This window comes from Crocodylus siamensis, chromosome 8, assembly GCF_052110815.1.
Source record: "Crocodylus siamensis isolate JL-2025a chromosome 8, ASM5211081v1, whole genome shotgun sequence".
Taxonomy (NCBI): Eukaryota; Metazoa; Chordata; order Crocodylia; family Crocodylidae; genus Crocodylus; species Crocodylus siamensis.
Window position 1 is genome coordinate 73488566 of NC_143402.1, and position 15420 is coordinate 73503985.

General features: G+C 41.3%; 1 protein-coding gene across 17 annotated transcripts in view; it reads right to left on the reverse strand.

Moving 5' to 3' along the window:
- The window catches only part of PECAM1 (platelet and endothelial cell adhesion molecule 1), a 43947-nt gene extending 32275 nt beyond the window's left edge, over positions 1-11672 (reverse strand). For 7 of the 17 annotated variants that reach the window (XR_016443857.1, XR_016443856.1, XM_090060290.1 and 4 more), the window contains exons 1-7: positions 11353-11668; positions 11216-11239; positions 8312-8605; positions 6833-7132; positions 5890-6156; positions 3774-4037; positions 2809-3093 (exon numbers count right to left, since the gene is read on the reverse strand). Coding sequence is in view for 14 of the 17 variants with exons in the window: in XM_090060290.1 (XP_089916416.1) it covers positions 2809-3093; positions 3774-4037; positions 5890-6156; positions 6833-7132; positions 8312-8605; positions 11216-11239; positions 11353-11386 (1468 nt within the window). In the remaining 3 variants the exon portion in view is untranslated. Of the gene's footprint in view, positions 1-2808; positions 3094-3773; positions 4038-5889; positions 6157-6832; positions 7133-8311; positions 8606-11215; positions 11240-11352 lie in introns of all 17 variants that reach the window. The other 10 variants (XM_090060295.1, XM_090060288.1, XM_090060289.1 and 7 more) reach the window with 4 other exon arrangements.
- Between the last annotated feature and the right edge of the window lie 3748 nt (positions 11673-15420).

A 15420-nucleotide genomic window follows, 5' to 3' on the forward strand; every position in this document is an offset into this window, starting at 1 on the left:
CTTTAAGTCAGCGGGTCCTGATGGATTGTACCCCAGAGTACATAAGGAGTTGGCAGGAGTCATAGTTCAGCCATGGGCAAATATCTTTGAAAACTCCTGGCTCTCAGGTCTTGCCTGACCAATCTCATCTCCTTTAATAACCAGGTGACATATCACCTGGACAAGAGAGAAGAGATTGACATCGTATATCTGGACTTTAAAAAAGCCTTTGAAACTTCTTTACTGTCTGAGTCCCAAAGGCCTGGAATAGATTCTCCCCAGAGGTGGTGCAAGCACCTTCTCTGGACTCTTTTAAGAAACATTTGGACATTTATCTTGCTGGGATCCTTTGACCCCAGCTGACTTCCTGCCCCTTGGGGCGGGGGGCTGGACTCCATGATCTTCCGAGGTCCCTTCCAGCCCTAATGTCTATGAAATCTGTGAAACTACAGTGTCAACTCCTTTGGTAGGAGATATGTACTCGCAGTTGATCAATATGCTCTGCAGATCTGGAGTAGTCTTGGATGTTTCTGACACCACTGGGGAAGGACTCCTGCCTCATCTGCACCTCAAAAAGCAATTCACAAAGACACTTTCATGGACCCAGAGGAACAGACTTCCACCTTCAGCTTCCTCTGTGCAAAAATGAAGTTTATTTCCTACCTATAGGGACTTTTTACCATTTTTAATTTTCCCTGAGCCTGAGGAAAGGTGTGTGCACCCAAAAGCTTGCAGAAAAAGATAATTTTTTTTGCAATTTCTCAGTTGGTCTAATACAGTGGCTTACAACTTCGGGTCGCAACCCAAATCAGGGTTGCAGGGGGTCCGCCCCTCGCTCTGTCCCTCCTGCTTAAGGGGTTCCCCCCGCGCACAGCCCATGTGGCTCTCGCCACCACCGTCCCCCGCGATTCTGGCCTGCCCGGGCTCTGCTGGTGCTGCTGGGCTTGAGTGAGTCAGTGGCAGGGGTCATAAGCCAGATTTACGGTGGCAGCAAAAAAAGTTTGGGAACCATTGGTCTAATAAAAAGTATCACCTCTGAACCAAGAGTTGTAGAGTTTTGCATTTCTTTTTGCCTCAGACCAACACGGCTACCAAACACATCTCTGACACTAGGCTCTCACACAGCAACAGGAAATGATTTCTCCCCCTCTGGCTGGTTGGAAGACTCTATCCTGGTGGACAATAACCTAGCCCCGGTTTTTCATGCCTTTATCGCTTTTTGGCCGGACTACGGCAATTTTCAACAAAACACCACAGAAATGCTACAGTGTAAAATGCTGTAGCACTTCTCTTGAACAAACCCAGATACACTGAGCACATCACAGAGGTCCTTTAACTCTTCACACTGGCTTCACTGATCAAATTCAAACTCTTGGGTCCATATCGTCTAGGTACTCCATGGTTTGATCCCAAATACTTACAAGAGCACATAAAGCCTCATGATGAAGACTGTGGCTGAACATTGCCTAAAATGCTCTGATAAGACCACAGCTGAGAACTGCACTCTTATGGTGCAATGGAACATTTCATCATAGGTGTAAAGTTTGTCTGTGGGAGATGGAACTTTTTCCGAGACCAACCCAAGACTACAGGATGAAATCTTCCAGGAACTAAAGACCTTCATAAGCCTTTCATTTCAGGTACCAGAGCATTACTTTGCCATTTGCTTATCTAACAAATATATAACAAGACATTTATTTAACCCCTCCCAAAACAAGACACTCCATTGTACCTGGAGTTCATTGTCAACCCTCTCCCCACATAGAGGATGAGAGAGCAACTCCCTGTATGTGTAGCAGGGGACAGCCCCTGCATTATCCTTAAGTGGCCTATTCACCCCACCTTTGTTTGCCACTTCATAACTCACTCACAGATCAAACTCACTCTTAAATTTATCTTCCCCTTGTCAGAGTGTGACCTATTAAGTCTTTACAAAATACAGTCTCTCTTTGCACCTGTCAGGTTCAACCCTTCCCTCTTGGAGCTGCTAATTCACACCTTGCCCTAGGGTTTCAGGTTTCCTGTTCCCTCTGGGCCAAAGAGCTCTGCTAGCTCCACTGTAGCTCCTTCTTGATCTGTGGAGTCACATGCTTCCTTCCTTTGGTTCAAGAGTCCTAAAGACCCTTCTTGGACTATGCTATGACTCCAGCTGGCTACACTGCAGTTTTCCTCTCTGGGGTTTTAACCCTGTCTCTCCCACCAAGAGCAGTTGTTGCAAAGGTTGCTAACATGAGATTAACTTTAAACTATTAAAATCCTGGAAAAATTGAATCTATGTTAGAGTAATTTAGGCAGGCCACTGAAACCAGTACACACTAAGCATTGCAAGCATCATCATAACAACAGTTCTACTATAGTTACATGCATATTTAAATGGAGTCTAGCCAAAAAGAAAACCAAAAAGCCAATAAAAAAGTGGGGCCTGATCCTAAAACTTATTAGCTTTAGTAGGCCTGCTTGGGTGAATAAGAAATACAGGATTGGGTTCATATTTATACTGCTAAGTATTGAAGAACAAATTATTTTGTTTCTCCAGTGATATTAAATTCAAGCAGTTTAAATTCACAGCAAATATATGGACTATATTTTCTCATTAAATAAACCTGACTCTGATTAATTTGACCCAGTTTGCAAGTAGCATAGTTTGTTTTAAGGACCACAGCAAAGTCAGTATTTTACACCACAGCAAAGTGAGCACTAGAGAGTATTTTATCACTATTCAAGAGTTTTAATATAAATTTGACTATTCAATCAGGGTCCTACAGATACTTCCAAAATTCCAATTCTCACACCTCTCCTTCCATCAGTTGAAGAGCAAATTGCACTTACCTATTACTGTGACGTTTAGCTCTCTGCTCCTCGTCCTAATATGAGAGTGATAGTTGCTAGCTTCGCAACTGTATTGTTCCACACCTACTTTAGTTGGTTTGTCCATGAATTCAGCGGGTAGTTTATTAAAAATTTGGCTAGAGTTAACGGTTTGGTTTCCTCTGAAGAACTTGTATGTTATAGGTGGTGTTCCATACAAAGACTGACAACAAATACGTATTTCTCCCCCTAACATCACCTCCTGGACAGAAGGGGCAACCCAAAGTTGTGGGATGGAGACTGGAGCTAAAAAGAGAAAAAAGTTATTAATGTGGTTCTATGAAAAGGCACTAACTAAAGACTCTTGTGTTAGTTTACACATAATTTATAAATGTATGATACTTAGCTAATATCCAAAGATTGCTTATATTTTTATCCATGAGGGGAAAAGGAAGCCAGGATGTTGTCAATGGTCTGAAGTGACCACTTCAAGAGAACCACTACTGGTTGCAAAGCAAACACCTTGGCTTTCTTAGGGTGCAGACACCCTTGACCAAGATGACCTCTGCCTCCAACTGATGGAAGACTGTTAGAAAAATATCAAGGCAGAAGCTGATGTCATTTCAGGTAAAGCTGGTGTATAAAAAGGTGTGCAGCTACAGAGAAAGTTGGCATCAAGCTGGATAGATAAGACACTCACAGGGATAGGTTCTAGCCAGTGTTTGAAGGGAGTCATTAGACAAAAGAGAAAGGCCTACTAGCTCTCATCCTCATTTAAGACTGACCTTGGAAAAATGTAATCTGTTTAAATTAGGATGGAAAACATCCTGTATGCACCTCAAAACTTTATGAGCGTCTCATAGTAATTTTCTTGCTCCTTAAAAATAGTAGTGATATCAAAGTTAAAGGATTGGTGCCACATCCTGAAAATAACTGAATTACTTACATGCTCAAGTTTTTTCCAGGACCAGACTACATCAACTCACCATAAACTTTTATCTGTACAGGGTCGCTCTCTTTAATGATTCCATTAATCTCAGCGGTACAAATATAGGTCGCAGTGTCGTTCACATGGGCTCTAGTAATGAAGCTGCTGGAATCATTCAACAGGTTATCTTTTCCTAAATATCTTGTTTTGATGGAGATCTTTGTTTTGGGTAATAAGCCTTTAACCTTGCACTGCAGTTGTAACCAATCACCTTCATCTATCGTCTTCGCAGGATAAACCAATTCTGGTTTTGAAAACAACTCTGCAAAATAAATGGAGAATAAGTATAATTAATTTAGATTGTGCATACGAGCAAGGGGGCAGCATGCCTCAAACTTCCCAGAGGGACGGATACCATGAAATGAGGAGTTGTTCTTATTATGTCAGTATAAGCCCTGTCACTTGAAGCCTCAAGAGTGGAGAGATCATTGTTGACAGCTACTGGTGATCAGGGAAAAGACAGGTATGAGACGGGTGGACTGCATAGGGAAAGAACCCTTTGCAGCATATGTGGAGGAGTCATACCTCCACTGGTCAGGCCTTATTTGCATTTCATTTCTTCAAGAGTTTGGGACATAAAATATTATTTGTTAATTTGGTGAGTAATAAACATGATCCTCTATTATCCCTGCCAGGTCATGAATGGACAAGAGAGCTGTGTGCCTGCAGTGTGGGGATGCCTTACTGTAGTCTGGAGTAATGGGGCAAACACAGCTAGGGCAAGGTAAAGAGAGTGGAAAAGAGGAGTGGGAAGTTCTGCTTGGAGCTTTGCCTCTGTTGGGGCCTTGAATGTGATCCATCTCTGAAGAACTATGATGATGCAGAGGCAGCTTTGAGATGTCAAGGGAAATAGATATGACAATACAGCAAAGAGGTAGCTTTGGGGCGGGGGGGGAAGGGGGCAAATAGAGATGAGATTGCTTGAGCTGAAACCACAAAAAGCAGCAGCTTAGGTAAGGGAATCCAACAAAAGCTTCCCTGCCCAGCGCCACAGCTATGGCCGCCTCAGACAGAAGAGATGAGAGAGCCCCCAGAGCAGCACATCCCTTCAGAGTGAAGCACAGACCTGCCCCAAGTCCGAACTATTCCAGAACTGGAACATTAACTGTGAGTGGGACACACCAGAGGAGGGTTGTAGCTAACTACTTTATTCATGAGGCACAACCATGAGAAGAGGTCTGGGGTTAAAGCTACCACTGCAACACCGAGGGTGGGAGTTTCATGGGATGCTGCTGCATTATTAATCTGGTTTTCCCAAGTTTATATTGCGTTTCCTTTTATTCCTTCCCCCCCAATAAAATGTGTTTGTTTGAAATCCTTGGACTCAAGTCTTGTTAATAGGAAACTCTCGCTCCCCAAGAGTAATAGGCAATGCGGTTTAGCTTCTCAGCTTTCTGGGCTCAGGGTTCAAGCCAGTGATGTTTAAATTTCCTTAGTTTGGTGTGGGGAGGGGGATTGCTGAGAAGCCCTAGACAGTGTGACTATCCCTAAATAATGACTTACAGCACATGACAGAAGCTGTTTTTTCCACCAGCCAGCCAGACATTCAAAAATGGCTGAATGGTCTATGGTATGGTATGCTACTGGTCACGAGCACTGGGCATAATAGCTCACAAACATATCACTTGCAATGTGGAGGTAAGAACCCAGAAATCTTAAGCTTCAGAAGTACAGGCCTCTCCTACTCAAACTAAAGGGTCTTTCTATCCCCTGTGAATCTCCAGCTACATAGTCACAAACATTCAAGCTGATCTGACATCCCTTGCCCTAGCAGTGACACCCAAACTCTACTTTAACTTCGTTATATCTCTAGGGAAAGTGGGGTCTTTGCAACTTGCTGAAGGCCACCCAGAAATGCAGTGACAACAGATTTAGCACTCAGGATCTTTCCCTTTTGCATTCAACCACCTCTCAATATGCCCCGTAGAGTGTGGATTTTGATGATAAAGTCTTAAAGATGGACCTTACTCAGAAACCCAAATCTAAGCACTCACTCATTGAGGGGAAGTTTAGATTGTGGATATAAACTGTTACAGCTCAAATCCATCTCTAGCAAACACGTTTGTGAAAAGTTCACTCAATTCTATAAGATCTAGATTTAATAGTAATCTCACCCGTCACAACCACGTTCACGGTCTTTTCTTTGGAAACACTCCCTAGTTCCACCTTGCATGTGTAATTGCCACTGTCTTCCGTCCTCACTTTCGTAAAGTAGGTCAAAAAGTTCTGGCCCCTGGCACTGCTCAATATTACTTTGTCTTTCTGGATGATGATTTCAATGTCATAGTTTCGGACTACAACTCTGCATACCAGTTTAACGTTATCTCCTTCTGTAATGTTCAGGGAAGGCTCGATGACCAGAGTAGGAGTTGAAAAGGGTTCTACAAAAGATTAAAGTCATATTACTGGGGAAAATAAACAGTTGTTTACTGCTATGGTTACTTGGCTGTTTTGGAGTGCATTACCCAGGAAACACCTGCATCTGTTCAGATGGTGAAAGCTCTAGCAAGGGTCTTCCTTTATTTTAAGTTAAATCTTAGATTCTGAAACAAAATAGCCAATAGTTCAGCAGGACTCCAAGTCGCTTTTCTATTTGCCATTGCCCTCCATCTCTCCTAATAAGCATGAAATATCCTACCCTGTAATGGACACTGTATGTTTAATCAAGACTCCTTGCTGGGCATGGTAAACACCCACAACTTGGACTGACTTCACCCAGAACGATGGGCAGGTTGATTGTAATCCACCACTTAAAGAGCCCAGATTAAAGTGTGCTTGTCTGAAGTTTTGTATATGAAATAGGCCCAAGCCACCAAATGAATCCTGAGCACTCTTGAAATGAGAGAGGGTTTGGAACAGTATTTTCTGTTCACAATTCTCTCTACCTTTTGGTAAGCCAAAGAATCAGACCTGCTCTGCCATTTGTAACACTGCAACATTCACACCCAGACACTTAACTAGTAGACTATTCTTTTGCAATTCAAGCATCCACGGTTTCTACCCAAGCAAGCAACATAAGAAGAAAAAATATAAAAGGTGAAAAACAAAACACCTTACCCACAACTGTTACAAGTTGCTCGTTGCTTGGGACTGACTCTTGCATACCATGTGCTGAATACACGCTGGCAATACATTGAAATTTCAATACTTTTTCCCCAGGTTCAACTAGAAATTCTACTGTTGTAAAATGTTTATCCAACTCCTCCTTTGTTCTTGTTACTGGCCCTCCAGGGGTCAGTAACTTCTGGAAAGTGAAAGTAAGTGGAGGAGCTTCTTCTGGAACTTCGCACTTCAAAGGTAATTCTTCCCCCTCTGTCACCATGGTTTTCAGAGCAGTCAGTTTTGGCTTCGGTAGCCCTGTGGCAGAAAAAAAAAGAAGCCAGTATCATTAGGTATCCCTAATACAGATGCTGTGCTACGCTTGCTATCTCTGTCACCGGTGCTCTAATGGACCAATATCAGATTGCTGTTGCAGCTGAAGTCTGGAGCTGAGCACCTGTGACCTTTGGGAAAAGCTTTCTGTTGTGCAGATAGTGCCATCGAATGGACAAACAGCCCCTTGTGGCGCCATTCATGTCACTATGTTTGAAGCATGTAGCTCACTCTTTGGAAATGAAGAACACTTCCTCCTCAATGTCTCCAACTCCGATTTGGGGAAAAAGCAAGGTGAGAAACTGTATTTCCCATCTAGATATTGTGACTGCAAATATCAATCCATTAAGGCAGGTTACATATTGGGACAACTGTTGCCAGTCAACCCTAAACCAAGATGTTCAGGAGGCTGATATTTCAAGAGGAACCATGCAACTCATAGAGAAACGAGGAACATTATGGAAGAAAAAATGGATACATATCTATTTCCTGTCCTTATAAGAGATGATGGAAGTGGTACAAGGTCTTTGGACTCTTGGTTCCAGCAAGTGGGTGCTCAACTACCTTTGGCAAACTTGTACACCTCTGCCTCAAGAACTGGTGGTGGGCTGGAGACCAAGCATGCTGGGGAGGGTTTATTGGCTGTCTGCCCTGTTTCCCTCCCCCACCACAGAAAGCATGCAGGGGGAGCAGACCCACAGAAATGGGCACACCGTGTGTGTGTGTGCCCGTCACAGGCCCTGCTTGGAGAGCATGCTGCAGCATGCTACTGCGGTGACTGAAGTGCTGTGGCAGGGGGTTGCATGAACTTCTATGGTCTAAAGCGCTCCACAGTAGAGTGGTATTTGAAGCACTTCAAAAGTACATCTGCCTAAGGTCTTAGCACACTCGTCAGCAGTCTAGCACGAGGAGTATTATACTGGGATCCTGAAGACCTGGGCTCTATTCCTGACTCTGCATTGACCTGCTGGGTGATCTTGGACAAGTCACTTCATCTCTTTGGGCTTCAGTTTCCCTTTCCTTAAATAATGTTACCAGCCTCTCGTAGGGCACTTTTGAAAAAGCCGCTATATAAGAGCTAAGTCAGAGTATCATAATAGCTCCAGCCAGTGATCTGCTCTGCTGGCTGTAACAGAAGAAAGCTATGGTTGAAGAAATACTTACCAGTGACTTTAACAAGCATCACGTCACTTTTTTTTTTCTTCTCTTTGGCTTTCACCATGCAGACATACTCTCCTGTGTCTGCAAATCTAGCTGCCGGTATTTTATACTCTGTCCTGTTTTGCAATGATGTGATATCAGACAGAATCCTGCCATCCTTAAAAAATGTGAAATTATGTTCTATCATGAAGTTCCCAGATTTGCTAATGTCTGCAATACAGAGGATGGTAAGTGCATCTCCATTAGGCACTTGAAGCGATGGGGCAGCCCGGATTTCAACCTTGTTGATGGTAAAAACTAGATGAAGGGGGGGAAAATAAATCACATTGAGTTTCCAGTTTATGTAAAGCAATGCTGCTCTTGGGAGCAGCTACACGACATTCATTTCAATCCTGAAAAGCAACTTGGGGTACTCATGATCAGTGGTGCTCAAACTTTCAGGCATGTGGGCTGGATAAGCGTGTGCAGCCAGTCTGTGAGCTGGATCCAGTGTTCAGGGCCACATCGTCTGGCTTCAGGGGCTCCCTGTGGCTCCAAACATTTAGCAACACGGGAACAGCGGCAATGTTAACCGCATGGGGCTCCCAGAGCTGCAGCATTTAACACTACCTGTGCTCTCCTGTCACCAAACATCTAGGTCCTCCTTCCCCGTGAAAACTGTCCCACTGAAATCAGTGGAGCTACTCATGTGAAGTAAAGACTACTCACATGAGTACAAGTTGGAAGATCAGGCTTTATCTATCTTCCCTTCCGTGAAAGGCCACCAGCAAAAGACAGTATAAAAATACGGCCAATCCTTCATCTGTAATGCACATGTTTTATCTCATAGCCATGCAAGGCAGCAACATGTTTATAGCACATTTCCTATAGTTAGTTACTTTGTGATCCCAACTTCATATTAATTAAATATGGCCATTTTTGTAAATGAGTAGCAAAAAAGCAAAAGTTAAAAACAGCCCAATATTTTTTCTTCAATTATTTTCCCTTTCCCTTTTCTTCAGAGAAAAAAGGGTAAAGATTTTGACAATTTCTTGTTGTTTGCTGCTGGCCCAAACTCAATTAGACATCATGATTTCCTAACTCATATCTGCCTCCACATCCATAAGCTGCAATCAGGCAAACCTTACCGGTTTTCTTATGCTTCTTTGGCATTTCATTAAATGCCAGTGCATTCCAGAGTGGCAAAAATGTACCAAATATTTGCAGCTTTTTTAAAAACAAATGCAAATCAAAGGTTTAATCCTAAAAATTTTGAAGATCTGAATCTCCTGTTGCTACATACAAAGAATGCCAGAACTACTGATAAATTAGCAAATTTCCAGCCTCTGCTCAGGAAAAGTCCAGATTCAGAATATTGTGGAGTGGGTAGTACATGTCAGGACTACAGATAATCAGGGAAGTTTGTATTGTGCTTGCCCATCCAAATCTATCCAGTCTAACTCTACTGAGGGGAATTAAATCAAGGATGGACCTCACCCTCTAAGACTTCAGCGGGACTCAAGCATGTGTCTCAAAGGCTTAAAGTACATTTCTCTCTGGTTTGCTGAATCTAGGTCTCTCTCAATTCTAGCCGCTTTGGACCACAACTCGCTATTAATTTTTAAGCAGAACCCCCAACTGAAAGCAATGCGACTAAAAGCAGCAGCACTAGCCCTCTAAATGTATCTTTGTTATTTATAAATATGCTACTTTTATTATGAAAATTCCCCCCACATCCATTGGGTTTTGGCTGCCATTTTCAAACAGCTGGAAAGAAAGTACCTCAGCTGTTACATTTTTGTAATAGCATGAAAGCATGCACTGCTTATTTCTTTAATGCCACAAGTACAACAAACTATGTGCTACACATTTTATTCATGCAGCTATAAACGGGTCTTGGAAAAAATGGTTATGGGTTTTTTGCTTTTTTTGTACAGCTCTGGGAATATCCAGTTTGCTCAGGGCATAGAGCACTGATTTGCTAGTCAGTTGTGACAATGCTCCTTTATCTGGTGGAGCCCTTCCTATCCAGGAATTATAACTCTTCCTTGCCAGAGATAACGTTGATGTTGGGCTCGCAAAAGGGCTTATGAAGATCACCTTTTTTGCTTTGAGTGGGTCAGTTTGGGGCCAGGCATCTCCAAGGGTGGGAGAGGGAGGCTGGAGAAGAACAGCCTGCAAAAATGTTACCCACTTTTTCCAGTTCCAGACTCATGCAAGCTCAACTATCTTCCAAGCTAGCAATGCTCTTAGAACAAAAACATTTACATCTTGCAAATGTTCTTAATTTATATTTACAAAATGTTTACTTCCTCCTTCCTTATGGCAGACTAGAAAGCTTTTTTGTTTAAAAAATGGGAAAGCCAATACCTAAATTTCCTTTCCCCTTCCTAAACAAGCGCTTCCACTGGCTATTCCAAAGTTCTTTATTAGATGCAAGTAGTGTGATGCTGATTTAAACTGTTTTCAGCAGCAAAAACTTCTCACTAGCATTTTTTCAAGATATTTTGTGTCAAAGACTAAATAAAGATATCTGCAGACTTTGTATATTGCAGGATACCGACAAAAGTTAAGTTCAGTGATTATTTCACTAGCACAATATTGAATCTTATACAACAGATCACTTCAGTGGCCAGGATTTCCCACTAAAGTTAGCACAAAATTGCAACTAACTTCACTAGTCAGATTTCACTTGAAATGGCTGGATTGGAGTCTGTCTCTTTCTGAGAGTCCAAAAAGTATATGTTGGCACTCTTCAGGTACGCAGGTTTTACCCGAGATAAATTTGTGGCCCAAATTCTGCTCAGATTTACAACTATTTCAAATCTAGAGTAACTCGACTATGGAGCTTTACCAGCAGAATTTCAGATCAGCTTGGAAATCAGTCCTTTACATATCAACAAACTGAAAAAGAATTCCACAACTCACCTTCACGGGCTTTAAGGCTTGAACCTGGAAAATTAATGGAATGTTTTGTTATTTTCAAAGCTAAATAACTGGAGGGTAGTAATAGCAGTAAAACTGAAGCAGTAAAGATACAGCTGGATATTTAACTTTGAACTTACAGTGCAAGAGGATCACCAGGAGAGCAAGATACATCTTGTGACTGAAGAGCAGCCACCTAGTTCCAAAAGAAAACTATGTTCATCAGCTCTGGTTGACTATGCCTCAAGGACCCTAAACGAGGTAAAAATATCTATTTTTGGTCAATGGTGTTTTGAAAGAAACAGCTAAAGCAGCTCCTCTCTGAAAAGTAGTTATTTCCAAATTTGCAGCAGAAACTGGCTAGGTATTAGTCAAGCAATCATTCCCATTACTGGAAACTGGAAGTGGTAAACAATGAGAATCTATCTGCTGCTAGCAGGCAGATTACTGCTCAGGAAGTGACTAGTCTTTTCCTGAGGGAGCCACAAAACGCATTTGCTTTGTTTAGTTTCTTAAGGTGTATTAAAACAACAAGAAGTCCTGTGACATTTATCCTGCACCTCTAGTGAGACTTAACCATTTAAAACTGGAGTTACATTTGCTGATTGACTTCACTGGCCTCCCACAGTGTTATGCTCTGCAGCCTGACACTAAAAACGCTTCCAGTGGATTTGGATATATAACTCTGTTTTCCCCTCTATATTGCCAATTAGCAGGGATCCTGGTTTTCTCTGAAAAAAATCGCCAATTTTCAGTTAAAAAAGGAAACCCAGATCCACATTTTTTCATGATTGAAATAAATCACCTTTCTCTCTCTCTATATATACCCACACACACACACACACACACACACCCCCACACCCCCCCCCCCACATAAATAAATAAATAAGTGGTGTTACTTATTTTAATAAAAAATTGAGGATTTCTGTCAATCAGAGAAAACCAGGAACCCTGCTGATTAGCAGTTCTGCCCTAACTGATATCTTTACTGAGATGTGTATAAATACTGCAGCAAGTTCAAGCCATTTAAAGCAGACTTAGTGATTCAGCTCCAAGGTCAATGAGATCCCATCATATAAAGCTATACATTCTATATATAGAACATACAGCTACATATACTATAGCTGCCATAGTATGTATGATAAAGATATGGGTAAAAGAGTTCTTTATCTTATATATTTAAAAGGAAGCAAAATATATCCATACTCATTAAACTCAAATGTGCCTAGATATTGTTTGGTTCTGGGACTTTTCTTCCATTAGAAATCCAAAGCAGCAATGGCAAAACTGAAGATGAGGCACACTTCAGAGCCAGAGCTAAACTTTCCAAAATAGTGAGGCTGCTTGAATCTAGGCATTTGGTTAGAATCATTTAAGGCTGAAAAGTGGGTGAACTTTTCTCAAAGCTGGATATAATGTGAACAGGGCTCATTTTTGTAATTTTTACACTGAAATGCAGAGTTTCTAGATCAAACTGAAACGTGTGGTTTTGGATGAGTTTCACTTTGAGCCAAAACACTGAAATGAATTCCAGTAGACTAAAATCAGAATTAGACAGGAACTGAAGGGAATGTGTACAAAATGCCTCCCTTTGCACATTTTAATGTTATCCACCCCACCCAATACCAGGGTCCAGGCAACAATGAACTGGAGTCATGGTATGAACTTCAACATAAAGCTGTGAAGAAGTTATGTTCCACTAAAGATTTAAAGCTGTTTAATTAATTTTAAATTGGAACTAAAATCTCAACATTTCAAAATTCTTCACAAAGAAGATTCATAATCTTGTAAGCCCTTCTGTTGTGAAAAAAAGCCTGAATTAACACAATCCATGTATACACTAACAGCTTAGAAACAAGGAATATTGGTTTGGGCGGATTTGTGCAAGAGGGGAGTCTGAACACCAAGACAACCTCAAATGTACTAATGTTTTTTAAAATAGTAGGATTTCTTAAATTTGATTCATGGCTTTAAAGTACTGGGGGCTGGTCATATTGAGTTTGTACCCCAATATTGGGGTCATCCTGGGACCTAGAGGCCAGCATAAAAATAAGATTTGAGAACGGCTTCAAAACTGGAAGTGAAGTGAGGTTTCAGAGCAAGAGCAGAGCAAAATGGTCGACTTCAGTTCAAGTGGCATAACCATTTCCCTCTGCCCCCAACCCTTGCTTCTGTCACTCTGTTTTTTATTCTTAAATCATGCAGAAATTTGCAAAAATGGTAGGTTTTAATAACAGAGAGGAATTAAGAGGTTGGTTCGAAATTTCACTTCATATCTTCGCAAACTGAGTCAGAGAAACTAGGAATCAGGAACTGTCAGCAGAGCCCCGTGGAAAATGTTACCTCAGCTAAAACAAACATGCTGCAATTCTGCTCAGATGTTGGTGAAAGGGAAAAGAGACCCTCAATCAGACTCAGAAACAAAAAAGTGGAACTAACTCTGGCGTCAGCCTTGATGGTAAATATTTAAACTATTTTAACCCTTTTTGTGGCCTAAAGTATATGAACACTGCTGAGAAGTAACATGGTAGTGGCTGAATGAGTCCATAGCAAATCTTCCACAGCAGCCGCTCTGGCTTTGTTCTAGCTCTGTTTTGGCAAAAGAAGAAAAAAAAAAAAAAAGAAGAAGCTGGCAAAGCAGAGCACAGGAAAACCGCTCACGTCATGGACATCTGAGACAGCTGGAATTGGCTTTGGCGCTTTACACAGGCACCCACCTTTTAGGGAATATTCACACCCATGATGTGTATATTATACACATGCCAGGGCAATGTGTGCCTGCATAGATACAGGAAATAACTTATTACACACTCAGAGTAAAGACATGAATTTCAGGATTTAGCTAAAGAATGATAGCAACATCCACCCACAACAGCACACAAACAAACTGGACATAAAACTAAACTGTTAGCCATAAAAAATGTTTCCCATCACTGAGCCAAGTCCTAGTTCAGTGTGCGTATAAGAAAGATAACCTAAAATATACACAGAAAAAGAGGAAATGAGCATATGTGTATGGACATGAATATAAAATATTCTCTCTTTTACCAAACAAAATTATGACAAAACCAAAAGTACTGTGGAATATTTTCTTTTGGGCTCAGTTTAATGGACTAATGGGCCAGTTTTATACCTTAGCTTTAAAGTGATGAGTTTTCCTATAACTTCTCTGATGTGTCAATATTTGATGAAGAATTTATGCTGACAGACTATGTAAAAGCTAAGTAGGGATTTCAGAATCTGACCCTTTATTATGGTTTACCACTATTATTGTACAAGACACAGACAAGAGATGTAAATTTTTGCTCAGTTTTTAATACATTAATACACAAGTACCTTGAAAACGTACCAAGATTTCTAAATTAGAGTTTTAAGCAAGAATGCAAATTTCAAACCTCAGCAGATTGCATCTCTCTGATTTGGCCACAAACCATGACTTTTCTAAACCTGTCTACATGACACTCTTTTTCTATTGAGTTTCCTGCCATCGCTGTCACTGCTGCAGCTCCCTTAAGGGATAACAACGATGGCTCAAGAATTACTGTGGAACAGCTGCTAACTTTTAACCACTCTGACATCTGATTTTTCTCAGAATTGGTATAAGTGACATTGTGTTTGAAATACAACGACCGCTAGTAGTTTGTACACATCAGCACTTACACCAGAAGTAACAGTGGTAGAGCTGCAGCAGCGGTAGCCGTGGGGAGAGATGTTATGAAAATAAGTCAAGAGCAGGCAGGGCCTTTCTGTGCCGAGCGTATATGAGTGCAGACACATGACAATTACTAGGGGGTAATTTACCACAGATTTTATTGTGTAGTACATTTACTGTCTAGTAAGGAGCAGGCATAAACAGATTTCCCAAGATAGCCACCCACAGCAGATGCTAGTATAGCACCTGGCCACCTAGGTGGTAGGGAGCGAATCTGCACTGAATAAATTATCAAGGGGTATCTTTACTGTGGATCCAAGTGATTTCTAACAGATGCAGAGAGTGTGTCATGTTAACTTACAGTGTAGTAAATATGTCATGCATATGCTCCCATGCTCTGGTTTGATGAACTGGTCTGTCCTTGGGCAATTATTTATTTTGTTCTTCTGAGAAAAAATAGGTGTTTTTGTTTTTAATTCGAGTAGCATTGTAATAAAAATAATGCTAACCTCAGCAAGTTCAGCTTTTCAGGTAAAATTTAATCTTTCGTGCATAG